This window comes from Podarcis gaigeae (assembly GCF_964106915.1).
Source record: "Podarcis gaigeae genome assembly, chromosome: 12".
NCBI lineage: Eukaryota > Metazoa > Chordata > Lepidosauria > Squamata > Lacertidae > Podarcis > Podarcis gaigeae.
The window spans coordinates 18,630,050-18,657,631 of NC_139688.1; the positions used below are offsets into that span (position 1 = coordinate 18,630,050).

Sequence of the window (27,582 nt, forward strand, 5' to 3'; positions counted from 1 at the left end):
ACACAAATAACTTAATATCAAATTTGCTTGCTCTAATGATGAAATGCACAGGGGAGCTAGGTTTGGTGTAATGAATTTACTGTGTAGAACCAAAATGCAGCGAAAGTCCATCGGGGTTAGAGAACAAGTGGATGATCCATTAAAAAATCAATCAGGGCCACAATTATATAAAATTATTTTGCCCTGACTCTATAATTTTAATAGTGTTTTGCTTGCATTGTATTTTGCTCGAAGTCTTGAAAGTATTTTGTTCACATTGATTAGAAGACAAGCAAATTAATGTAGCTTAATTTTCCATTGAACGAATTGAATTAAGACTGCCATTTTTATACAGTATCCCACTGCTTTATTATGAATCCCATCTTGTATGAAGCAAGATTCCTTCAGCCATTCTTAGTGTATCCTTGAAACCCACATAAAAGGAAGCTATTTCGGAAAAGGAGATTGTTAAGTGTGCCCAAATATATAGTAAATATTTCTTTACCCCCTTTATATTTATTTATATTATATAAATATCAAACATGGCTGATAGTTTCAATTCCTGAAACTGGCCAATGAAAATAAGGCATGGTCCTATAATAGTACTCAAGTAATATGATCTTTTTTTTAAAGTACAGTAGTACATTGCATTCTACACATGACACATATGTCAGTGCACCTGTATTGATAGAATGATAGCACTTTGATCACCATGTAGACGAAACTTGGAAAAACAGATACTCTCCCACAGATATATGACCCTTTCCCTTAATTATGCAATTATGTCATTCCCTATTAAGTGCAATATAGTAAGATATTCAGCAGAGACAGAGAGAATGTGTTAAGCCTGCAGAGGGGGTAACAGCACAGGATTATACAACTCCCATCTCAGTTTAATCTTTGCAAGGATTCTTGCTGGAGTCTCAAGGCAAAATGTGAAGACTTGCTAACTGAGAAAGAGGCAGCATGAAGCAAACAAGGTTTTTCCATACTTGTAAACTTCAGCTCCTGATAGAAGCCACTTTCAAGGATTTAGAGTCCGAATCATAGATGGCAGAAGCATAATGGGAGTTTCCCCTGTCATCAGTGATGTCATGGAATCTACGCAATAGGTGCCCGTAAATCATATTCAAGACAGCAGTCTGTTGCAGCCTGCTAACTGGGAAAAGAGTGACATCCTCCAAGCAGCAATATATTGTGGCTTGAATGCGGGGGAAACTGTGACATTACTGAAACAGAATTGCTTCCTTAAGGGAAAATGTCTGGATCCCATGCAACAAAGGGAAAACCGCTACACATTTATCACACTAAAAAATTGATTTTCCAGAAAGGCCCTAAAGAAGAGATTTGAGAGGCGCAAAAGCTTACATTCCAAACATTTATAATCTCTGTACAGCTTAGATATGCATCCTTGTCTGTCAGTTCTTTTGGCAGTGTGTATTAATTAAACAACAATAATAATACTATTTAGATATTTATTTATAAATGCATGTTTACTTGTTAATCACTTAACTATTGGCTGTCTTGGTTTAGAACAGAAAAAATCATGTTGCCAGTGGTTAGCTCCCAAGGGCAAGTTGGAATGACATTACTTACAGGGATAGCTAGATTTTGGAGGGGGTCATGATGGGGTTTTCTTGAAATGCTGTTTTAAAATATTTAAGAGCTCCTGATTTTGTTGACTTGCAAAGAGCTTCGGGAGTTAGTGCTAAAGATTGATCAGTCTCTAAAAGTTAACAGTTGTATTTGTGCATTTCTAAATGTGAGCCATCCTTTGGGGTGGGGGGAATCAACCACCCTTGGTGTTTATTGTTTCAGAACTTTGCTACCCTTTTGCTTCTTAGTCAAATAAGATTACATTTATGAAGTGAATCTGTTAGTATCCTTCTCTTTGCAAATTTAGTCAGTGGGTATCAGTGCTGAAATGAAAACAGCCTCTGTCCTTCACAGCTCCTGAACCAGAAGGGGGAGCTCCCCGCACTGGTTTTGTGGGTCTTTCTGATCCCAAGTGTGAAGAAAGTGGAGACAGAAATTTGCCAAGTGGAATGTCTAGGAGCTCATGGGATTGAAAATAATGACTGCAGCAAAGATTCTCAGTCTTGGTTTCTAAATGTATTGTGCATTGCCAAGACTCTTCAGTTGTAAGGATGGCATTAGGACTCTACTTTATATTTAAGAATGTATTATAAATGGCTAAAAGGAGTACAGTAGTCTTTCCAAATAATTTGTACCATGATATTTTTGTCATCAGCCTGTCTCTGAGTTGAAAAGTGATGTGAGAAAAGTTTCTCCCTTGGAACCAGAAGGAACTCTTAGTGAGGTTTTAAAAGTTATAAGCTTCACAGTCTCTGCTGGAAGTTATACTTGCAACAGATTACTTACTTAAGGCAGTAGGGACCTAAAACACAGTGAGACGTTCTTCCACGTCAAGGTGATGACTGCTCACCCATCATGTAAACAAAATAACTAGAAACTATGTGGGTATATGCACTATGATTTGAAGATGCAATGCAGACTGATATGTGTATGTATGTACATGTATATACATTTAACAAAATTAATTAATGAACATAAGTTAAATATAAATAACTTACAGTAAAATGCTTTAATTGCCTATATCTTACCTTTTGCACCATCGTGGAATGAAATTATTTCTCAAGTATACATTTACATTGTCACCAGATTACCCTACAGCAGCATATAATCAATCCCAACATTCCTAATATTTCTAAATCTCTTTTCATATAGTAAATTACCGATCTCTATGTATTCAGTAGGGTTGCTATCTTTCCTTAATCTCTTAGCATTATAGCCACCAGTTGTTCCCACATCTTCCTAATTATATATTTTTTAAGTTTTGAATCTTCTTCCAAGACTTGCCGTACAGAATTCTTGCCATAGTTAAAATATAAAGATTTCCTGAGACCCAATATGTTGATGGGGACATTCAAGTTTACATTGTTCAAGAAGCATACTGAAGAATCTCATCTTTCTGGAAAATTTAATTAGTCACATTTACTACCATAACTCCATAAATGGTAAAAAACTTCTTTTCTCTCTTTACAAAACCAGCATTCCTCAGTTTTCTCGTCACACCAGACTGTCCTATATAAATGTCATATCATCACAGCAAAATCATTGCATTCTTGCCCAATAGTACTTAGTGTTAGATGTCACAATAAATTGCATTTATTTAGATTGTGGACACCCAAAGTATAATCATGAAATAGAATGTGCATACATTTAAAGGTATATGTGCATGTACACATTTATTAATAGATAATGCATACTAATTAATAGACTATATTGATATCTTGTTCTGGAGGACTTGGTCCTCCAACAATGGTAATTTTATGTATTGTCTGTTCCCCTTAAGGGTGTTAAAGCCTACGCCTCTCAGAGATAATACAGCCTTTCTTCATCTTCCTTTAGTGCCATTAAAGCTACAAGCCTTTTGCTGTAAAAAAGTATACTAATGAATAGAAATGTTACAAGAACAGAAGTCTTGTGTTTTCCCTTCATCATGCATCATCCATTTTAATTAGAGGAAAGGGTAGTGAGCACAGTGACAAGAGTGTGGAATTAAAATCATTAATTGATGTCAAGCTGAAGAGAGGCTGCTAACATGAATTTAGTGACAGCAGGAAGGAAATTAACCTTATTACTTTATTTAGAGCATTAGTTTATTTAATATTTTTGTCTATGCAAATCCAGAGTGCTTTATTTATGACAATGGCAAAGGACAAATAATTCATTAAAAATGTGAATATTAATTATCTCACAGCAATGAATCTTACAATAGGCTCACTGTTCTTAGAACATCCATTAAAGTTGGTAGACATGGACCTTAATGTGCTTAGATTTTTATTTTCAGGGCCAACATTCTTACATAAATGAATAGGTGGGATCGCTCATGTGGTTTGTGTTAGAAAACCACCTGATGAAAAAATGCATCAAATGGCATTGTTCACTTTAACGGGGACTATAGTGGAACAGCCAGAAAAACACATTTCTTATAATTTTGCATATAGTGCCATTTGAGAAAACTGATTGTATTCGTTTTGTCAGTGAAAGTATGGTCAAATAACAGCAAAGATTTAATGGGAAGCATACTAACGTACTCTTGAAAGGACAATAGCACCATCCTTGCAGATCATTTGTGACCTCAGGGGTCATGATAAAAGAATAGTGAGAGTGTTGTCTTCCAGTAAAGGCCATCTGGAGCTATTAAAATATCAGATGGAGTCAGGGCTTCAACAGCAGGATGCTCTTCTGGTGTATTTCCAGAATTCCCAATGAGACCATAATATTTTTACTGGGAAATCTACACTTTGTTTCTTCAGAGCAAAATATTTTCATTGCACTTGTAGACTAGACAAAGAGATTTGGGAGTAGAAACTCTATCGACTGTAAATACAAACTGATATCTCACTTTGGTATTTTTAATTGGTGCAGTAATGTTTTTTTTGTTATAGTCTTCTGAATCCTACTCAACACACAATTACTTGCACTTTGGCCATGACTTGACACATATATTTGTACGTGGACCACCCTATTTGACAGCTAAGGAAAAACAAATATCTGTGGGCCATGTAATCCCATCCTAGTTCTCGGTCTTCTCTGTAATGTCCTTTCGCTTGTAAATTTCCAGTGGTCCTCTGCCTTAAAAAGCAACACCAACAAAATGAGCAGCCCACATTGGTAATTAAGATTTAGTTTATTCAAATGTATCATTCAAGGGTTTAACGGTGGCAGTTAGTTGGAAGCTGTTAGACTTTCATAGTTGCACTGCATTTCACATGTTGCAGTACCAGCAGAGATGTAAAAGTTCACAGGTGCACTCTGCAGCATCAGACCCTTGTCTGAAATCCTGCAGATCTCTTGCTAGTTTGTATAGATGATAATGCGCTAGATGGCCCAGAGGTCTGACTTGGTATAAGGCAGTTTCACATGTTCCTGTGATCTTACATAAAGATTTAGGGAAATAGCCCTTTCTCTTGAGCGACATGCCTAACAAACTGTGGCTTGGTACATTACAACATCCAAAGTACTCACTAAACCCATTCACACCCAGTTACTCTTTGCAGAGTCAGGGCAGTTTACAGGATTAGTAGTGCTGATCTATTTCCATGTCACATTGGTATGTTTATGATACTTGTGAGGAAAGAACAACAGGATATGCAATATAGCCAAGCAGTCATGACCAAAGTACAGATTCCTTTCTAGGTAAAAATAATATATACTTTTTAGAACATCTAGAATACTGTGTGTTCTTTTGGGCAGGTGGTGATGGTAGGTTTGTTGGTCTGCTGGCCAAGACTGATAGCTTATAAAACAGAAACAGGGTTTCTCCAATTTGACCACCCCATACTTGCAGGGCTTAGGGCAGGCATAGGCAAAATTGGCCCTCCAGATGTTTTGGGACTACAACTCCCATCAACCCTAGCTAACAGGACCAGTGGTCAGGGATGATGGGAGTTGTAGTCCCAAAACACCTGGAGGGCTGAGTTTGCCTATGCCTGGCTTTGGGTGATATAGATCTGAAGTCTTGAAAGGCACGCCCATTACAACTCTTCCCTCTCCCTGCCACAGCAGATGAGGGACCCTCTTAATACCAAATAACCATTTAAGGATGATTCATTCTAATACACAATTATTGGAAGTGAGCTGCTCTTATTGCTGTTAAATTTAACAGTGCCGGAAAACCTATCAAATTATCCAACTTGCACTACAGGAGTCCAATACTTTGCAGCTAAAAGCGCTTAAACATCATGTTTACTCTAATTTTTAAAGGCAGCGGCAATTATCTGAATAATCAAAGGGATAGTGAATTCTCTGCATGTGTCTCTGATTTGTAGCGTTAGTCAAGCTGTAACATGTATTTCTAAACTACTTACGCCTCCAGTCATTTTGGTGCTGCCTGTGTGCTTTCATACCAATTTTATACCTCCACCCTACCCATAAATGCAGTCAGGGGAATTTTGTGTTGCTGTCTCACATGGTAAAGTGCCCAAGGGTGCTGCTGTATCAGCCTAGATCTGTGCTATTTGTTCGTATTGTCTACTCCAGGGGGAACCAACATGCTGCCCTCCCGATATTGTTGAACTCCAAATATCTTCGTAGCCAATGGCTAGTGATAATAAGAATTGTAGTTCAGCGTTGTCTGGAGGATGTCAGATTGACTACCCCTGCAGTAGACAATAGGCACATATAGTGTGTCCTGATAAAATGCATTTTTCTAAGTGTACCTGTATGATACACAATATTTGAAAATACGTTCTTTTCAGATCTACACTTTCCATGTGCAGGTGCAAATATTAGTAATGCACCTAAAAAACCAAAATGTGTAGTTTCTAAATGGGAATGGCTAATATTTCTAGCCATAATACTACTGTATTAAACATTATCTAAATTACATTCAAATGTCTATAATACATAATTCACAGAAGAAATGTGGCTGCAATATGTGGAGATGCTTATTTTCTTATTAATTATAGGTATTACTCAATGAGATATTTATACAGTCAATGAATGAATGATATGCTATCCTCACCGAGTCAATGGAAAGTTTTCTATTGATATAAATAATGTCAGCTTTTAACCTTCCGAGATATTCTTACGAGTTCTTTATAGAAACCATAAAGCGGGATTGCTAAAAAGCATTAAATAATCTGTGAATAGATGAAGGGCAGAGTTAGATTAAATATAAGATTAAAACCTCCACCATATGCTTTTAATGGTAAAGGATACTGAAAGCATTGGGTTGCAATGTGATATCATTATGGTGTGAAATACATCATCATACAAACACCAATGATTAATAATTACCACATGCAACAGAATCAAAGCACTTGTAGTTTTATGAGGCAATCTGCAAGCCACATATGGCAGGGTAAGAATTGTTTGAGTGACAGCATCTTACCTAATGAGAAAGCAAGTTGAATATCCAGAGTAAGGGAGTTCCAATGCTAAAATAAATAGCATAATAAAACTAAAACTCTACAATGGCTATATTCAATTCCACTGTTGGAGGCAGTATCTGAATATCAGTTGCTGTGAATCACTTGTTAGGAGAGTGTTGTTGCATTCAGGTTATGTTTCCAGGCTTTTCTTGGATATTTGGTTGGCCACTGTGAGAACAGGATGCTGAGCTAGATGGGTCTTTGGCCTGATCCAGAAGGCTTATCTTATGTTCTTGGGTATAATGAGCCCATGGAGAAGGAGGACAGGAGGAATAACACCCAAAGAGGTATTTGGTGCCATCAGTATGGTCACATGGAAACATTGCTGTGCTGTCTGCAACTTGCAAACCTTGAGTTACGTTTGTTATATGTGTCTCCCCATCCACAAAATTTCTAAAGAGTTAGGAAATGTACTCTGGAGTCTAACTCTGACTAAAGCCCCATGATTCTTAAGTACTGCACTCTAGCACTTTTGTGATTTCCCCCCTAGTAGGTTTTACTTACCTATGAATATGAGCATTTTTGCACCCAGCTTTCAAATATATTTCTAGCCTTATTTCTCATTTCCAGAATTCAAGCCAAGACTCGAGAGTTTCGTGAGAGACAAGCTCGGGAACGGGATTATGCCGAGATCCAAGAATTAAACAGGACTTTTGGATGCGATGGTGACTCAATGTATGCTGGAATTGCTTCATATAATTCCTCCATAAATAGTGGCACAATGAACAATAGACCACAGAGCCCTAGGGAAGGGCCAACGGTTGAAGCGTTATATGCCCAAGTAAAGAAAGCACGCAATTCCAAGTCTTCACCTGCAGACAGGTAGGCACCAGGCTGCAGTCAATATTCTGCTTCCAATGTCTGGTTTGTATTTTATTTTATTTTATTATTTTTGGCTGTGGGAGGTGACTGTTCATCAGCTGTAAAGCCAGAACTGCATTTTATTAATGGCTTTTTAAAAGCCTTTGTAGAGAAAAATATTGAATTCACACAAATCAAGTCATAATGGAATGAGCAGTACAATCTTTTCAGATGATCCTAACACAATTCATCATCTCCTGGAAATGCTTTTGGATCCAAATTGCACTGTTTAGTATAATTCAAATTAAAGTCAAACTTGGAACAGCTTCGGGTTCAATTATTGGCAGTTCTAGTAATAAGCTGTGGTGCTTGTGGGTAGCATTTGACTTTGGTTCTCTGGGCCAGTGCCTGAGAGAATATTGCTTTTGTTTTGGAAAAGGGGTGCAAACAGAATTATTTAGGCCACTGTTTCTTGACCTCAAGGTGGGTCTCTCTGTCAGCCTTTTGACCGTTTGAAACCAATTCCTGATATAAGCAACACATTTTAATCTTGAAGCTTTAGATCTGACAACCTAGCTATACCCAATTCCTAATTTCCCTCTTGCACAGTTTAAAAACTGTGGATTTTTTTTGTTTTTTGTTTTAATGATTACCATACTAGAGGTTGCTGCTAAGCTGTTCGTGGACATTCATTTAATTTGATCTGTGATTGGTATGCTAGTAACAATTCATACTAAGCTCAAAGTAATAAAGATACTCTTTCATTGTTGTTGTTCATATTCCAAACTGAACCATATTCAGCCACTTCTAGGCAGGTCAGGTTTCACCAAATCCAGTGGCATGCATGTGAAAAGAAGGCAGGCAAGATATAGAAGGTATAAAAACCAAACAAAGGGGTAGAAGTAGAGAGTGGAAAAAAGAAGTGAAGGGAGTCAGGGTATATAAAGATTAAGAATTTGTAAGAACTCTGTGGGCAGAGGCCATAGAAAACATGCTTTGCATTCAGAAATCTCCAGTTCCTATCTCAATCATTTCCAGTTAAAGGTGACAACACAAAGAAAGGTTCCCCTGACTTCCAATCAGAGTAGACAATACTGGAATATATAGACCCAATGGCCTGACACTATAGAATGACTTTGTATTTTTATAGACTAGAGCAGTGCTGGGGAACTTTTGAACCACAGGCCAGCCAGGCCTCCCCAATTGGCCCATGAAGTCATTTGGGTCAAGCCACACCACTTGTTGCATATGGAATCAGGTGTGGGGCAGGTAAAGACATGGATGAGCTAAAACAGAGGTTGATTATCAGTAGCACCTGCAAGGTTCCCTGCCCAGCATTTCTGAAGCACTGACAAAGAGCTGGTTGTTGCAGCTTACAGAGTGCTGTTCATGGCAGCCCTTTTGATCACCTAACCATCCAGGCAGTGATGATCATTGCAGTTTCCATGAAGAGCACTACAGTCGGCTAATTGCCAAGGCCTTTGTTCATACCAGTTTGCAAAAACTAGACACATGACATCATTGTGATGTCACGTGATTGATGGGTGGTCACACCCCAGGATTAGGGACTATGACAAGTTTGACACTTGGCTTTGCAATGTTTTCCATCTGAGAGGGGCAAATGGCTTTTCTTGCACCTTTCCCAATAGCAGACATCAGAATATCTATCTATGGAGCTATTTTCTAACTGTAAGCTGCAGAACCTATTGTTTCCCTTCTCATTATAGGCACAGAATGCGATCCATCCATCTCAGCCTTAATACAGGGCTCCTGCACTCCTATAATTATGCTAAATATTACTGTAGATGAGACCAGTCTGCTGTTTCAAGCTTTTTGTTGCATTTCGCAGACCGAGCTTTGCTCAACCTTCTTTTACCTGTCATTCTTGATGCCGTAAGAAACAACAAATATCAGTAGTTTCCCAGAAAGTTTTATTGAGCTATTTAATTTCTAATACAGCTATTATGGTGCAGCACAGTATGCTGTGTGTAATGCCAAGAAAAAAATTACATTTGGACCAAAGGTTGTTTTAAAAGTTTTCACCTGAACTAAACTCTAAGGAAAATGGTCCAGCACATAAGTGCACTGTTGCTGAGAAAGCAATCTTAAATCTTTTCCAGATTTTTCCAGCATTATCATTGTGCTTAATGTGAAGCTACAAAAAGGATTTGTCTTAAGTGCATTTTGTTAGTGTTAATATGTAGATTGGCAACGAGTAGCTCCAGGTTTTAGGACCCTTGGCAGGCAGTCTCCTATATGAACGGGGCCCTCCTGAAGTTCACAATAAGGACCAGCTGCTTCTTGGCATACACAATTTTGTATTTCCTATAATGTCCTAGATGTTGCATGTGCTCAGGGCATTGTGGGGAAAACAAAATGGCAGCAGCCATTTGGCCATCATATGTTAATGGCAGGCACCATTTTGCTTTCCCATAATGCTCCAGACCAACACAACATCAAGGACATTGTGGGGGGGGACAAAATGTCCACCGCCAGCAAATTTGCAGCCACCAGATCTGTGTTCTCTGGTAGTGGGGGTGCTAGACCAGGTAGGCAGGCATTAGTACAGTGGGACCTGCTTTGGTGCAAGCTGCCTGACAATGTAGTGTGTACATGTTGCTGGGCTTGAAGTCAAGATGTGGTTGAGTCTACAAGCAAGTCGATAGTCAAAAGTCCCTTTTTATATTAAGGGTCCCACTGAAATCACTGTAAAAGGTTAGTGATAACAGTGTGAAGGTTTTGTTAAAATTATGCCAGTTTCCATCCTGATCCTCACAAGTTTATATTCCAATAGATTTAATTCCTATCAAGTAATTTCCTTTGAAACATAACAAAATGTTCACTGGGTAATGTTCAGAGAAATTTAAAATTAAGGTATTTTCCATTACAAACAAATGGTTGGATTTTTTTACCAAACATTTCTCATTAAGAATGCTCTGGCATTGTTCACCAAGAGTTAATTTTAAGTTCAGTTAAAGATTTATCCATGGTCATTGCTACATTAGTTCCTTGTTTTATTCAGACATTATTTGGGAATTCTAAGTCCCCCCCCCCCCTCGATGGTTACCTCTTCATTATGAGCATCAGAGAGTCACAGAGAGTTTTTTTGGGGGGGGGACTCTAGATGGAGTTTATAATTGGTTTATTTCCTTCTATTCCTTCTGTTTCCATACCAAACGGTGTCTGGAGAATTGTATTCCTGTAGCAAGAGCTTTTAGCCAAGCTAAGAAGTGTGTTGCTGGTGCGTTTTACATCATAGGGAAGAAAGAAAGAAAAAGATTGATCAATACTGGCTGTGGTTTTTATCATTATTGCTACAATAATTATTTCAGATTGAAATGATGTTGCTAAATGTGTGTGTGTGTGGAGAGAGAGAGAGAGAGAGAGAGAGAGAGAGAAGGGTCAGGGAGAAAAAGAGAAGGAGGAGAGAGAGAATATGCTGTGACCCACCATCCAGAGAGAGAACCCCATGAAAAGACAGCTGCTAATGGACATTTACTGGCTGTCGCTGTGCCATCAGTTTCCACCAAGAGTGCATTGTCCTCAAATATAATTGAAATGAAATGGGCACCGTGCTGCTGTAAACCTAAATAGCTTCAAAATAGTAGGCTAGAATCACCCAACTTGCTGCGGACACTTTAATGGAAGCGTAAATACCGTAATCATATGCTTTTTGCATTCGCTTTGCCATTAAAAGAGAAAAAATGAAAAGGGAAACCTATGCTGAACTGCTTCCTGTTCCGCTAAAAGTGGAATGAGGTTATGTCATAGAAATATATAGACTGAAGAATTTTTGGCCAGGACAGAATAAGCAAGGGAAAAAATTCATCTCGTCCTTTGTTTAGTCTATTGGGAAAAAAACATGAATGCTGAGTTTTAAAAATTGTCACACATGATCCAGATACACTGATGTCATAGGAAAGCAATAGACCATTTTATTTTGCTGTTGTTTATCTCGTAATATTTACCTCAGCTTAACTTCTGAGAGGCAGTGGATTATTCAGTAATACAATTTAGAAATGCACTGAAAAAGAATAAAAAGACTTGCTCTCAGAGGCCTCTATAAAAAAAACACCTTCTGAGTCATATTTTACTAGAGCTGTAAAATATTACATAGCAATATCAAGGTAAATATTTCTTTAAAATGGCAAAGCAAGATACTAGAATATTATATTAAACTTCATTATTTGTAATGTCAGTCATGTGAATGATCTTTAAAGGCTGAGGTGCCACTGCATATAAATCTAAGCTTTCTGCCAAACCTATAATAGATGGAGAGATACGAGTTATTCCTCAGGATAACACTTTCTGTAAGTGCTGGAAATTTATTTCTTTTTTCTCTTTAATGGAGAGGTTTAGACTTGCTATGAAGTCGTACCTTAGAACTGCTATGGCAAAAGTGAAAGGTCACAATTTTATTACTATTCCCAACCGCAATGCATTCTGGAGAACGCCTGTGGATTTATTAACTCCCCCCCCCCACCTTTTGCTGTGGTTACTTATAAGTCCCCAAATGGGAAAGCTTGCTTATGTTGAGTTGCACCTCATTCCGCGAATTAGTCCCATTGAGGACAGTTTTAATGAGTCTGCTAGAAAGGGAATGCTTTCACTCAACATAGTTATGAATAACTGTGTGAGGTTGCTGTTTGTTACGTGCGCCTCAGGATCTCGAAAGTCAGTTCAACTGCTGATGGCCTCAAGGACAGCCAGACCTGCTAAGCTTTTTTGAGAAAGGGGCCTGTTCCCTTTTGTGAAGCAAAAGAAGAGGCCCCTGAGGCAACTCACCTTCTCACCTCCTTAAAACAGCATCAGCATTGCACTCAAACATTGCTCTCTAGCGTCCATGAGTAGGGTTATGAAAGCCCTGCTTGTGAATGAGTGCGCCTACTCAAAGGAACCTTGGGATTTGATACCTTTCATTTCACAAATCAAACCCTGCCAGATACCTAATGTGTTCCCTTTCAACTGACCTCAGAAATTTCAAGATAATAGGCTGAGATCCAAATCATGAGATTAGTTTCATGAACCTAAGCAATGGTTAAACTGGTTGTCTTCAAACCTCTCTCACACACAAAACACCCACCCACACCATGGCAAACTACTTTTGAATCTGATAGGTGTTTAAGGCAGCTTATGATCCACCATTGGGGTTTGCTGTTGAAAGTGTGAGAAAGCACTTTCAGGGGGGAAACATGGATGCAGAAACTTTGTGTGGCTAGAGAACGTAGGAGCCAACTCCTAGCGGCTGTGGGCCTACCACAATAAAATATTTGAGGGGGCCGTGCCCCCACAAAATTGATGGGCATTCCCATTCAAATGGCTTGTGTGCACTGCATCATGTAATCGATTATGTGGGGTGGGGCTTACCTGGGTCCCCACAATATTTTATTCAGGTTGGCATCCTTGCTAGAGAACAAAAACTTGATAGACTTTCATGTCAGATTGGTGGTCAGCATACAAAGGAAGGCCCTGCAGGACAAACTGTACCTGCTATGTTCTGTAATATATGTTGTCACATCAGCAGAGTTGCCAAATCCTGGAAGTAAAAAAAAATATGGTATGTGGATTTGACCTGTGAGCATGTTATAGTAGCAAGCATAATGGCAAAGGCTAGAGATTTGATAGCCCTGAAAAACGGAAGAAATCAGGGAAAATACCATTTTGTCTTGTTCCGAGTATTCCCATCCATTTTTTCCCAGGTGGCAGGCATGTGTCAACTAGTCTTGCACATTTATGCACTTAGGAGATGTCTTTAAGTTAGCAGGTGTTGTGGACTAGGTAACAGTCCTGCAATTAGCTTGCCACTATGAGGCTCTGAGGGTGAATCCCAAAACCTGATTCTAGGAACCAAAGCATGAGATCTGACAATCCAAAGGATTTGACAGATGAACACATTCAAACACCCTGGTCTCTGATATGAAGCTGGACAAGTTAATTGGTCAGGCTTTTAAAATTCCAGCTAATTTCCTTCAACATACCTGTATTCTTGTTTGGATAACATGTATCTGATGAGGATTTTTTTACTGGTTTTTCTTCAGCTATTGGTGGGTTCCAGTTGTTACCACAAAGCCTTCTGTCTGGATTCAACGGGAATATGAAAAATAACCTTTTCTTGTCACCATAAGCAAGCATATCCTGCTGAGGAGCAGAGAATATTGATATTATAGACAAACGTGGTCATGAGCATCACCAACACCCCAAAAAAATCCTGATAGTGGCTGACTTCTGAATATTGCACTTGATTTATAGACTTTGATATGCAGTTTTCTGTTTTCTGCTGCTTGTAACATGAACCAACAGGCCCTTCATCTGTTCCCCAAACAGACCAATAAGAATTGTTTGCTCTTCCACAGACTCTGAGTAAAGGAAGCAATTGGTCCCACTAACTTTGGTATTTAGTGGTCTTAGGTTACTACTCTCCCTCTGCCAAGACGGATGCAATAAAAATCCGGTTTTAATATAAATTCATGAGGATTTATGCAGAGCCCCTATTGTGAAGTATATTTGCTGTGACTCTGTTCAGTGTTTGGGTTATGACTTTGAAGGTATAGCGGGGAGGATTCATAATGAGTGTTAGACAGATATTCTTGAGTCTTTCTAGCAAGACTAAGCTGATATGGCTGCAAAAATAGTTAACTTTGCAGTTACAATGGACAAATAATTGTGGCTTTCTTGCCCCATTTCCCCCCCTTCCTTTATCCCCTTAATGAGGTTTGTTTTATAATCAAAGGGCTGAAACTGTTTGTTTATTATTCTTTTTTTTAAAGCCTGACATGGTTCTTTAAGACATTCTATACATGGGAGAATGTATGAAAAGATAAGGAAGGAATGGGCTTCCCCTAGCAGGTTGCAAAACAGGAAGAGAATGAGGGGCCCACCCAAAAGTTCACCTTATAGATAAAATAATTGAAGGTCACTTAACAATCATTCTTTGTTATGAGCTAGCAATAGCTCAATCCAGTTCTGCAAATGTTTTACTTAAGCACAACAGCTGTCAGTAGCAAGCCAAGAGAGCTTTTTAAAAGTACAATTTACTTTAGGAGTGAGTCAGAACTTGTCACCCTTAATCAGTGTAATGCTACAATTTATATGCAAAAAAGGAATGGTAAGGCATGTTACTGCTAGAAGATGAAAAAGGAAAACTACTTTTGTTTCCCTCATGTTACAGAATGCCACTCGTTAATATGGAAAATCTTTGTAATCACAACAAACCGCAAAACTTGGTCATCTCAAGATATCTGCGGGTGCATTTAAAAGGGTATTAGGTTAGCACAAAATTATTTGCCTTCAGGTCACCTCTGTACTCTAAAAATCTGACATTTTTGAGATTAAAAAAAAAACCCTTAAAATGTATCTATGCACAGTCTGAGAAAATTCATATTTTGTTTGGTTCGTGAAAAAAGTGGTGTTGGGGAAGAGCTGTCGCTCTGTGGTAAAATGCCAGTTTTGCCTGCAAAAAGTCCCACATCCAATCCCTGGCATCTTATGATGGGGCCAGTAAAGAATTAAATCTGAAAATCTGGAGAGCCATTTGCAATCAATGTAAACTAATCTTCCCCAACCTGATACCCTCTGTGTGTTTTTTTCATTACAACTCCTATCAACCCCAGCCAACATTGCCAGTAGTCTGGTACGAAAGGAGTTGTAGTCAAAACTTATGGAGGGTAGCAGATAGAGGGAGGTGGCTGAATGCAGAGGAGCGATGGAAGGCAACAGCTCAGGAACTCCCAGGGGAAGAAGGCTCAGAGCTCAGGGATTGGTGGTGGGACGAAAATAAGTGAAGAAGAGAGAACAGACTGGGAGGAGGTGGTGTCAGAAGCGGAAGAGGCAACAGGGTTTAGTAAACAGGCAGAGGCTGTGGCAGAGAGCAGTCCAGACTCAGAGGCAGGGAATAATAATAATAATAATAATAATAATAATAATAATAATAATATCTTTATTGTCATTGCCCCCTCTCAGGGACAACGAAATTACTTGAAGGAGGGAAGGCCAGGAGGCACTGGGGGAGGAAGATGCATGCAGGGGGAGCGCACTACCCCCAGCGGCATGATCCCGGCAGGGTGCCATTGTAGCTGCTCCCCCCACCCGCGCTGGGCACCACGCCCCCCAGGATGTGCACCACACCCCTATGGGTGGTGCACCATGCCCCCAGGACACATGCCATGCCCCTATGGGCAGCATGCCACGCCCCCAGGACGCCTGCTCTCCACCACTGCCAGGAGGCAGTGGAAACAGGCTGCAGAAGAATCCAGGGCATCTCCCCCTCCTACTGTGACCAGCTCTCCTCCCCCACCTGGTCTCTCAGAACGTAGAGAAATGAAGAGGGCAGAGCAATGAATGATAAGACAGCAGAGCTTTAGGCTGCTGGGAGAAGATCCTTAAAAAGCAGTGGGAAGGCAGGGACCTTCGGTTCTTACAGCAGCTTCATTGGGGCAAGACCCACTGGGAATAGCTGCTTTCATCAAGTCACTTTGAATGAAGGACACTGGTGTTATTTTATTGCTGCCGTATTCCTGACTGGCTCTTGACAGGAGGCTTGTGTAGACAATACTGAGCTAGAAGAACTGACACATTATATATGGCATCTTCTCATAAAAGCATCACAGGCATATCATCATGGTCTCTAGACATCCTTAGCTGTCAGCTCAGTTCAGCTATTCATCCCTGTAAACCTCTATACCTGTACTATCTCATGGATGACCATGGTGTTATACACCACATTTCAGCTTTAGCTATTGGTTCCAGAATTTGACTCATAACGCCAAGCTTTCAATGAAATAATTACTTATTCAATGTACAATAATATATAATTGTTGGATGTACTCACTACAATAATTGTCAAATGCTTGGTCATAGGTTAAGAAGCGGGTAGCCAACGTGGTGCTTTCCAGGGGTTCTGGACTGCAACTTGCATCAGCCCTAGCCAACATGGGCAATGGTAGAGGATCATGGGTGTAGCCAAGGGAGGACAGAGGAGGGGGAATGCCTCCCTAGATCAAGTAAAATAGAAATACTTAACTGACCAGTCATGTTGGTTCTGCCCCCCACCCAACAAAAGTCCTGCCCCCCTAACAAAAATCCTGGCTACGCTCATAAAGAGGATGATGGGAGTTGTAGTCCAAAATACCTGGACGACACCATATTGGCTAACCCTGGCATAATGACACAGTATTGGTTTTATTAGATTTGCAATTCTGTTACACTGATCTGAAAGCTTAAATTTCATGACATACACAATAAAAAGTGCATATGGCATTGGATGGTTACATGTTAAAGGAGAACTGAAACTGTTCCTTGTGCATTATTGGTACATAAAATGTTACTTCACAGTTGCTACAATCTTATATGTATCTATTGGGCCCCCTTTCCATTTACCTTTACTGATGTGGCTGTTCACCTTTGCTGATGCAGTTACAAGCTACATGGTCTGGCTACCTGGCAAACCACACAAATGATAGACCTGCAGGTTTCCTGACATATTCACAAACCATGCAAACAGCACCTGCCCCTTAGCATGTTCTATCACTTGGATGATTTGTAGACATGATGGAAGCTTAAGTACATGGGTATACACATACACATACACATTTTCTGGCACAGGAGCAGATGTGGAGGTGGTGTCAACCCACTTAGAAAGTATGACTAAAGGATAGGGGTGAATGCATCCAAATTGTGTTAATTAATGAGATGTGATTTAAAGGTTGCTGAAATCAAAAAGGCTTATTCATTTTTCATCAATAATCATTCTCCTTAATATTTCATCAAAACTCGCCAATTTGCAGACCACCTTCTAGTCTTTGATTCATTAAGACTGCAGACATAATTTAATCTTCTCTCGATTCCCTTTTTTCTCATTCAAAGATAGCCGCTTTCATCTCCATGACACTGTTTAGATGTTTCTAACATTCAGAGGTTGCTAATTGATCTAACATATTCAAAACTGTACTTAAGGCTTAGATGTCTGTTTAGCAGAAGCATTGCTTCCTGGAATTTGTGTTTGTTTGTCTTCAAAGTTTCATTAGATTCTGCTTAATAGGTAACAGTGTGTACATTTTATTATATATATGGTGGAAATAAGAGATATTTGGGCTCCCCCCCTTGCATTAGGAAAATAGAGTTGCATTCATAGGTGTATACTATAAAAAAGTACAGCTTATAGTTTCAAGGTGACACAACAACAGTGGCTCAGAAGCCATTTCATGCGTGAAACTTGTTATTCATGGTGTTTTCAAAAGCCAGATAGAAAGATGTTGCTAATTTCCCCATGGAGTTCAGAGGTTCAAATTAGATAGCTTGGGAGAAATGTGGAAATGGAACAATATTGGAGAATAAGCAGAAGTGCCTGGAATGGAAAGGTTGAAGCCCTAAGTTCATCTGGTCATTGCTTTTAGGGCTTGTGAACCAACTGAAATGAACTGACTATCCAACATAACATTTCTCCTCAGCTATACTCAAAAGTACTACAGCTACTGCTAGATTAATCTCTGGTGCCTCTCTCACACAACCAAATAAAAGTACTGGTATTCACACCACCACAGTCACCAGGTTTGTGTAGACCATTCCAGAAGTGCCCTACCTGGTGTCAAGTCCCCAGCCCAGGGTCAGTCCACATGCCCAAAGCCCAAACTGAAGCACAGTCCCTTAGAGATCCTAGAGTATCCAAGCTGAGGTCCATCAACATGAACTGACACAGTACCTCACCTCTGCTGCCTTTTATACTTTGCATGCTGATTGCAGCATCTGGGCTTGATGAGGCAGGTGACCCTCACTTGTTCCAACCCTGCTCCAGCTGGAATCACATGGCTTTTCCCAGAGATAGCGAGCTCCACCTGGCCAGCTGGGCTGTGGGCCTTTGCCTGCTTCAGCTTCCTGCAGAGCACTGCCCACTGCTCCCTATGCCTCAGAGCCCACTGTTTGTGAAACCAGGGGGCCCTCTGGCAATGGATCCCGCTTCTCTGGTTCCTGTGCACTGACCTCCACCTCTCACCTTCATCACCCTGTGAGTACTTCCTATACCACCCTCTCTAACCCCATCTTCCCCGAGTGTGTCCCAGTCCCAGCTACATCCCTCATTGAAATCCTCTTCCTCCTCCCTATTGTCCTGCCAGTTTAGGACATAACCTGAGCCTATGATAGAAGGGTTCAAAGCATTATATTCCCAGTGGGTTCTGTTTCTCCCCTGGCTGCTGTCTTGGATTCCAACTGTCAGCCCACATTGTGTTCTGGCCCCCCTTTGTCCAGCCTGTCCCCACTTGCAAACTGCAACTGTTTTTCCTCCACTTTACATCATCCGCAACTGCAATCCTGAAATTCCATCCTTGTAAGCCTTACGTTGTCTTCTGTGAACTACCCAGAGCTCAAGGCAGGGCTCAACCCATTTGCTGGCCAACAGTGTTAACTCTGTGCTTGGGTTTCATCACCCTTCCCTTTGTCTTCTTTTAATGACCTCTCTCTCCAGGCAATTACTTCATCTGGAAGCCAGCCTGGCTTATATTTTAAACATGGCCTAGATTTTAACATGTGCTGAGTTCAGGGCACCCACAAACTTATAACCCTATGAATAGCCATAGTGGCCTTAGTCTTAAAATACACATTATGAAGTAGTTTCAGAGAGAGAAATACTGTTCACTTTCGTTGTGACAAGTGCTAGAATTTGGAAACCACAGCTCTGTGAGCTACTGCCTCATATGGTGACTCACTGAGAGCTGAAGCATTTCCTGGGCCATAAAAGTTGACACTGCCCACCTATTGGTGCTGTGGCACTTGGGAAGTCTTATTGAAACTGGAAGTCAAATAGGGACTCTACCTGGGCAACAACCATATTTATTGCTTCTGACTTCTGGCTCCGATCCTTGGCTCTTGCTTGACACTCAGCTAAGTCTAGTCCAGTTCTAACATACTGTGCAAGCATTTTAGATAGGAATAGATATTTGTTGTTTAGTCGTGTCCGACTCTTCTTGACCCCATGGACCAGAGCACGCCAGGCACTCCTGTCTTCCACTGCCTCCCCCAGTTTGCTCAAACTCATGCTGGTAGCTTTGAGAACACTGTCCAACCATCTCGTCCTCTGTCGTCCCCTTCTTCTTGTGCCCTCCATCTTTCCCAACATCAGGGTCTTTTCCAGGGAGTCTTCTCTTCTCATGAGGTGGCCAAAGTATTGGAGCCTCGGCTTCACGATCTGTCCTTCCAGTGAGCAGGAATAGATACACTCCTATCTAAAATAGATATACCCCCCTCCCGATCAATACATTCTGTTTTGTGCAACAAACACTAACTTTTCCAGCTTAGGCAGTTGGGAGTATTTTTCATTTGGTTTGGGGCTGTTGTCTGTCCCCAGAAATCCACAATCTTTGTGTGTAGATCTGCTGCATTGCTTCTTTCTCGCTCTTCAGAAGCCTGTCACACTTGGCAGGCAGAGTTTCTGTCCATGTTTGGCACACGTGCCTCTGGTTTAGAGGAGAAGCATCCTTTTCTGTTAGTATGCATGACGATCCACCTCAGATCTCATTTGAATTTCAAAAAATGTCCTCTAAAGTCTTGCATAGATGGTCATGGCTTAAATTGTTTGGCTTCTAAAGCCACACTGAACAGTTCATGGAGACTGAATTTCATTAACTGTCATTAGTTGTAGCATTTTTGATAGCGCCTAAAATTGCTGCAGTTTAAGGAATCAGAATTTAATAGGACAATAGGTAGAACCTAGGCAGGGATAATTTTGCTCCACTGGACCCTAAATTTCTGCCTTTCAAGCTTCCTTCATACGAGTCACCATTGCCTTAATTATCTAAATAATAATGTATGTGCTTCTTAGGTGAATGCATGAATGTCTTTCATTCTCTGGGACAAAGTTCAGATTTTTTCCCTCTTGGTTTAGTGGAATAAATATGAGTCCCAGCCCCATGATGTGGCTGGTAGTTTTAGCTCCTGTATTTTCTTGCTGTTTTTAGCTCTTGTGACTTGTATTGTATCATACTGAATTGTGGTTTTGGGGAGGGGAGGTGGGGTTATGTTGGCTTGACTTTTTAAAAGATTTATTGTGGATTGTTACTGTAGAAAGCTAGCAGAAGTAGTTGAAGTTCAAGATAATATATGAAAACTGTCATATTTCAGCCTATCACACACAAACATACATATGCATGTATGCTTTCGCCAATGTGTGAGCAAGCAGGTAAATTGGCCTTCAAATATGTTACATGTTTAAATTATTTGTGTATGTGCATTCTTCTAAAGAAAAAAGAACTTACTCGTAGATGGCTTCTAGCAAAGGATATAGAAGTGGTGCATGGAATTACTTTCCTGAAACTTGATGGGTCTGGGAGGGAGGGAAGGAGGGGGGGGGGTACACAGGAATTTCCTGCTGACTTACCTGAGCACTGCTGTGATGGAGGATGGGAAAAGAAGGAAGTCAGTTATTTATTTCCTTCCTTTCACCCCTAAACCTCAAAGTCCTGCATGCATGAATGCTATGGAAGGCAGGTGCTTTGTGTAATGAACCTTGAGATATTTCTAAGCCTTTTCATCTCTGCTGCATGGTGAATAGACCTTTGGCCTCTAAGGGTAGCTGAAGAAATGTAAACAAAGAGAGAAACCAAGTAAATTTCCCATACCTCCAATGATTAGCCAACCTCCTGTTTCAGAAAACCAAAACAAGGAGTGTTTTGGTAGGTAGATATTATAATCAGATGGGGAATCCAGTGAGGACATTTGAGTGGCCACTTCTTGATATATATAATAACATGTAGACATTGACACTGAATAAGTGAAGATTCTAATTAGGAAAATTAGGAAAATTTGTCACTGAAATAGCAAGGATATTCTATTTTAAAATTGTTTTTATTGAAGATTTTCTTGGGTTAAAAAAGTACACACATAGTCTCTGGTTTCAGATCATAAAGTCCTTTCTACAGTTCAGTTATATTCAATGTGAGACATTAATGTTGTAGTCAGTATAAAGTTGTGGGAGAAGAGAGGTGGGAAGGGAGAGCCTGGGGGAGAGGAGCTGGTAGTAAACTTTCATTCATTACCAGTATCTTGCAAAACACATAAAGTGAGCATAAACACATAAACTGGCCTGTTAAATACTCCTTCTAATATATTGCAGTGTAGGGTTTTTCTGCACAATGTGTGACAGGAACCTCTGTCTGGTTTGAAGCAATTTCCTTCTCTTAGAGCTGAGCCCCTGCACCTCATCCCATATTGTTCTGGGAAAGTGGAAGGGCTTTGCGGGGCATGGAGGGCTGCAGAATGGAGGAGAGTGTGGAAAACTTTGTTTCTTTGTACATCTTCATGTTAACTTAAATGCAACTGAAGCCATAACTTTTGCAAGATGTATCCCCTACATTCTCAATATAACAGTTGTCTCATAGTAACATCCTGACTAGTTGAGGTGCTTTTGAGTTCCCATCGAAGTTCTCTGTAAAGCTATAGAGATGCAACTTTTAGTGATTTTACGTTTAATGTGTAATGCATACATTTAACCTCTTAATCAGTTTAGCTCATCTGTAATTTTAATTTGTATAATCTTTTTCCTGCCAGCTGCATAATTCAAAGCCTTCTTTTGGAAGGATAAAAACATTCCAGAGGCCTCTTATATTGGATTTGCCAGTGCAAGGTTCCTGTAAGCAGGCAGCTTTAGGGGATGTAAGGAAGCAAAGGGGATCAGGAAGTAATTTGTGCTTTCTGTTTCTCTGTAAAGTTCATAGTGGAACTGTTCTTCTCTTCCTGCAGTTAGATATGCATGCTGTCCTCTGTTGTGGAGTTCACACATTTTGCTGCCAGGATAGATGCAAGAGTTCCAAATTATACGTTACAGAGAAGTGCAGAAATAGACTCAGATGTGGGTTTTCCAGAGCATTTTGCATTTGCATTTTTAAAATGCAAAATATGGTAATTTGCATCAGAAAACTTTCTGATGCCCTAGAGAGTGATCTAATTGAGCATGTTTATTTTCATTGTATTTAGCAAACAAAGCTAAAAACTTTGAAACTGCCAAGCTTGCCTAGTATTGTATTGGCAGTTGGAACCCATTCATTATTATTAACCATCTTATAAAACAGAAAAAAATAGCACTGGAAATGTTTCTGCCCCATGTCACAGGAAACAGGACTGTTATAGGACTGAGGTGACCTGGTTTCAGTGGATCGGTGAAGAACTGATTACAAATCACCTGGGTCCTCGAACAAAACTCCCTCAGCATAACTTTCCTTACAGGGTGGTGGTTATGAGGATAAAATGTGTGTGAGGTGAAAACTATGTTTGCCACTTTAAGCTCCTTGGAGAGTGGGAAACACAGATATAAATGAAATAAATTAATGCACAAATCAACATATATTAGCTCCCTTGTATTCTTTTAGCATTTATTAGTGCTATGCTATCAACTACTATTAACTTTTTAACGTTGCTTTTCAATGTTGTTTCTTATACATGGTTCATTTCTTCTGGAATTAGCTGGCCAAAGTTCTAAAAGAGCCTGGCTGCTTCCTCTCCTTCTATAGCAATATTGCCTCTATTCCTTTCCCTCAGAGCAATTTAAACAAGGTTGACACAGCAGGGCAAGCAATATACGTTATTTAGATTCTTGCAGTTCAATCACATTTGTTGCGCCATGTCTATGAGGGTGTTACAAAAGTTGATTAAGAAAATTAATGACGAGAAACAAGTGGGAAGAGAGGAAAGCAGAAAGGAGGGGAAGCAGAGTCTCTGAAATAAATTAATTGTGTAAAAGTCACAGAAACACCTCCCGGAGCTAAGATCCCTCAGCTGTGAACCTTCCAAAGTTGATTTCTTCTAAAACAAAAGGTGAAAGCAAATGGTGATGTGAAGCACATGGAAAGAGTAATTCAGCCACACACACACAAACCCTGTTTTGCTTTTTTTTGAATTTATTCACACAATTTCTTTCAGGATCTCAGACACACAAAGAAGGGAACATTAGAAAGGTCAGATTTTGGACACATCCAAGATGGAGTGTTAGGGAGCTGCCTGTGTGCTAAATGCATTTCTTTTCCCTCTCTAAGGGCCTTGGTCTGTCACTTCATGCAATTAAAACACTTTGAATCCTGGAGAAGCATAAGTGTGCATGGAGGGGGGGAGTCTTTCCCAGAGCTGTGGGATCGGAAACTTCAAGAAAAATAAACAAGTTTAGAAATCAAAAGGGGAAATATTCCAGAGCTATTGTCCCATTGAGCTTTTTAGTGCTAATCGTGGTCACGGAGGGGTCATCGTGGTCCTGTATGTTTAACCCTTTTTTTAAAGCACTAAAAGAAGAATGGGCCCTTCTTCTGATCTGCTTTAGTTTTTATTGAACTTCTTTTGCTCTCTTTTCCCACTGACAATATGTCACCATTGTTTGTACGGTTACCAGATGCACATTGATTTAAAGGCTTGTTAGTTTCTTATAAACGCCATCTCCAACTACTCAAAAGATTCCATCAACGGTGTCTCCAAAATTTGTTACATATCACTTAGGAAGACATGCAAACTAATATCAGTGTACCAGAAGAAACAAAGATCACCAGTGTTGAAGCAATGATTCTTCAACATCAACTTCGTTGGACTGGTCATGTTGTGCGGATGCCTGATGATTGTCTTCCAAAGCAACTACTCTATTCTGAGCTTAAAAATGGTGGCCAACAAAAGAGGTTTAAAGACTGCCTCAAGGCAAATCTAAAAAAAATGTAGTATAAACACTGACAACTGGGAAACACTGGCCTGCAACCGCTTCAATTGGAGAACAACCTTTACCAAAGGTGTCATGGGCTTCGAAGACACTTGAATTCAGGACACAAGGGAGAAACGTGCTAAGAGGAAGGCACAATTGGCAAATCCATACTGTGATCAACTCCTGCCCTGAAACCAATATCCCCACTGTGGAAGGACATGTGGATCCAGAATTCGAATCCACAGTCACTTACAGACTCATTGTTAAAACTGTGTTTATGGAAGACAATCTTACTCAGCTACAAGTGATCACCAAAGAAGTTTCTTCCTTCAGAACTTCATAGCCCCAGTTTCTGTTAAGTGTCTCCTGTTTCAGGCATCACAGCTCCAACATCAGGACTGACTCACTGGCCAATTTGCATGATTGCATGCATGGTACAAGGTGAAGCCACCCGGCACTGACAACTCTCTGAACCTCATTCTCGGTCTCCTATGCATCCATTGATCACACAGAAACTGCAATATGGGAATACAGCAGGTTTTTAAGACTGCCCAGCTTCCTTACCAACCTTTTCTGGTTTTTGATTTCACAACTTTGTTCTTGACAGTTTCAACTTCATTGAAGGTTGCTCCACGTTATCAGCAAGAGCTGAGCTTGCTGAATCAACAAACAAAAAACCCAAAAAAGTTTAATAGCTCATGGCTTTTATAAACAGCTTCATAAACCACCCAGCTCCTTACTAGTAATTATCTTGCAGAGAACATGAGACATGTTGCAAAATATTTTGCTTTAAGCATACAAGCTATTGAGACCTTAAATACTAGTTTTAGAGTCTGAAGTGTTAGATCACACAAAGTATTGCTAAATCTTTGCATGCTACACACTTCTGATACTGTTAGAGAGACTCTTGGGTTTTAAGTAGAAACGTAAAGGCTGGGACTCAAGTCTAGTGAGCTGCCATGAATTATGTGCATCAGGACCCAAACAAATAGGGGGATAGGAATGCTTCAGTATTAAGTCAATGCATTTAACGGGCAGTATGAAGTCTCCAGGTTAGCTAAGACTAGTACAAGTAGTGGTATACAGTGGTACCTCTGGTTACGTACTTAATTCATTCTGGAGGTCCGTTCTTAACCTGAAACTGTTCTTAACCTGAAGCACCACTTTAGCTAATGGGGCCTCCCATTGCTGCAGCGCGATTTCTGTTCTCATCCTGAAGCAAAGTTCTTAACCTGAGGTATTATTTCTGGGTTAGCGTAATCTGTAACCTGAAGCGTATGTAACCCGAGGTAACACTGTATTGTCCTCATCTAGTCAAGACCTTATAGAAGTGACACCAAAGAAGGATGTTCTTCTCATTATAGGGGATTGGAATGCTAAAGTAGGGAGTCAAGAGATAAAAGGAACAACTGGCAAGTTTGGCCTTGGAGATCAAAACGAAGCAGGGCAAAGGCTAATAGAGTTCTGTCAAGAGAACAAGCTGGTCATCACAAACACGCTTTTCCAGCAACACAAGAGACGACTCTACACATGGACATCACCAGATGGGCAGCATCGAAATCAGATTGATTATATTCTCTGCAGCCAAAGATGGAGAAGCTCTATACAGTCAGCAAAAACAAGACCTGGAGCTGACTGTGGCTCAGATCATCAGCTTCTTATAGCAAAATTCAAGCTTAAACTGAAGAAAGTAGGAAAAACCACTGGGCCGGTAAGATACAATCTAAGTCAAATCCCTTATGAATACACAGTGGAAGTGAGGAACAGGTTTAAGGATTTAGATTTGGTGGACAGAATGCCTGAAGAACTATGGATGGAGGCTCGTAACATTATACAGGAGGCAGCAACGAAAACCATCCCAATGAAAAGGAAATGCAAGAAAGCAAAGTGGCTGTCCAATGAGGCCTTACAAATAGCGGGGGAGAGAAGGCAAGCAAAATGCGAGGGAGATGGTGAAAGATACAGGAAATTGAATGCAGATTTCCAAAGAATAGCAAGGAGAGACAAGAAGACCTTCTTAAACGAGCAATGCAAAGAAATAGAGGAAAGCAATAGAATGGGAAGAACCAGAGATCTGTTCAAGAAAATTGGAGATATGAAAGGAACATTTCGTGCAAAGATTTCCACAATAAAGGACAAAAGTGGAAAGGACCTAACAGAAGCAGAAGACATCAAGAAGAGGTGGCAAGAATACACAGAGGAATTATACCAGAAAGAAATGGATGTCTCGTATACCCCAGGTAGTGTGGTTGCTGACCTTGAGCCAGACATCCTGGAAAGTGAAGTCAAATGGGCCTTAGAAAGCACTGCAAATAACAAGGCCAGTGGAAGTGATGGCATTCCAGCTGAACTATTTAAAATTTTAAAAGATGATGCTGTTAAGGTGCTACACTCAATATGCCAGCAAGTTTGGAAAACTCAGCAGTGGCCAGAGGATTGGAGAAGATCAGTCTACATCCCAATCCCAAAGAAGGGCAGTGCCAAAGAATGCTCCAACTACCGCACAATTGCACTCATTTCACACGCTAGCAAGGTTATGCTTAAAATTCTACAAGGAAGGCTCAAGCAGTATGTGGACCGAGAACTCCCAGAAGTGCAAGCTGGATTTAGAAGAGGCAGAGGAACCAGAGACCAAATTGCAAACATGCGCTGGATTATGGAGAAAGCTAGAGAGTTCCAGAAAGACATCTACTTCTGCTTCATTGACTATGCAAAAGCTTTTGACTGTGTCGACCACGGCAAACTATGGCAAGTTCTTAAAGAAATGGGAGTGCCAGATCACCTCATCTGTCTCCTGAGAAATCTCTATGTGGGACAAGAAGCTACAGTTAGAACTGGATATGGAACAACTGATTGGTTCAAAATTGGGAAAGGAGTACGACAAGGCTGTATTTTGTCTCCCTGCTTATTTAACTTATATGCAGAATTCATCATGCGAAAGGCTGGGCTGGATGAATCCCTAGCCGGAATTAAGATTGCCAGAAGAAATATCAACAACCTCAGATATGCAGATGACACAACCTTGATGGCAGAAAGTGAGGAGGAATTAAAGAACCTTTTAATGAGGGTGAAAGAGGAGAGCGCAAAATATGGCCTGAAGCTCAACATCAAAAAAACGAAGATCATGGCCACTGGTCCCATCACCTCCTGGCAAATAGAAGGGGAAGAAATGGAGGTAGT

At 40.3% G+C, this 27,582-nt stretch overlaps 1 protein-coding gene across 6 annotated transcripts in view; it reads left to right on the forward strand.

Moving 5' to 3' along the window:
- The window catches only part of PARD3 (par-3 family cell polarity regulator), a 563,676-nt gene that overhangs the window by 443,272 nt on the left and 92,822 nt on the right, over positions 1-27,582 (forward strand). For 4 of the 6 annotated variants that reach the window (XM_083704625.1, XM_083704626.1, XM_083704622.1 and 1 more), the window contains one exon: positions 7,512-7,763. The exons of the other annotated variants lie outside the window; for them this stretch is intronic. In XM_083704625.1, the coding sequence (XP_083560751.1) occupies positions 7,512-7,763 (252 nt within the window). The remainder of the gene's footprint in view (positions 1-7,511; positions 7,764-27,582) is intronic. 6 annotated transcript variants of the gene reach the window in all.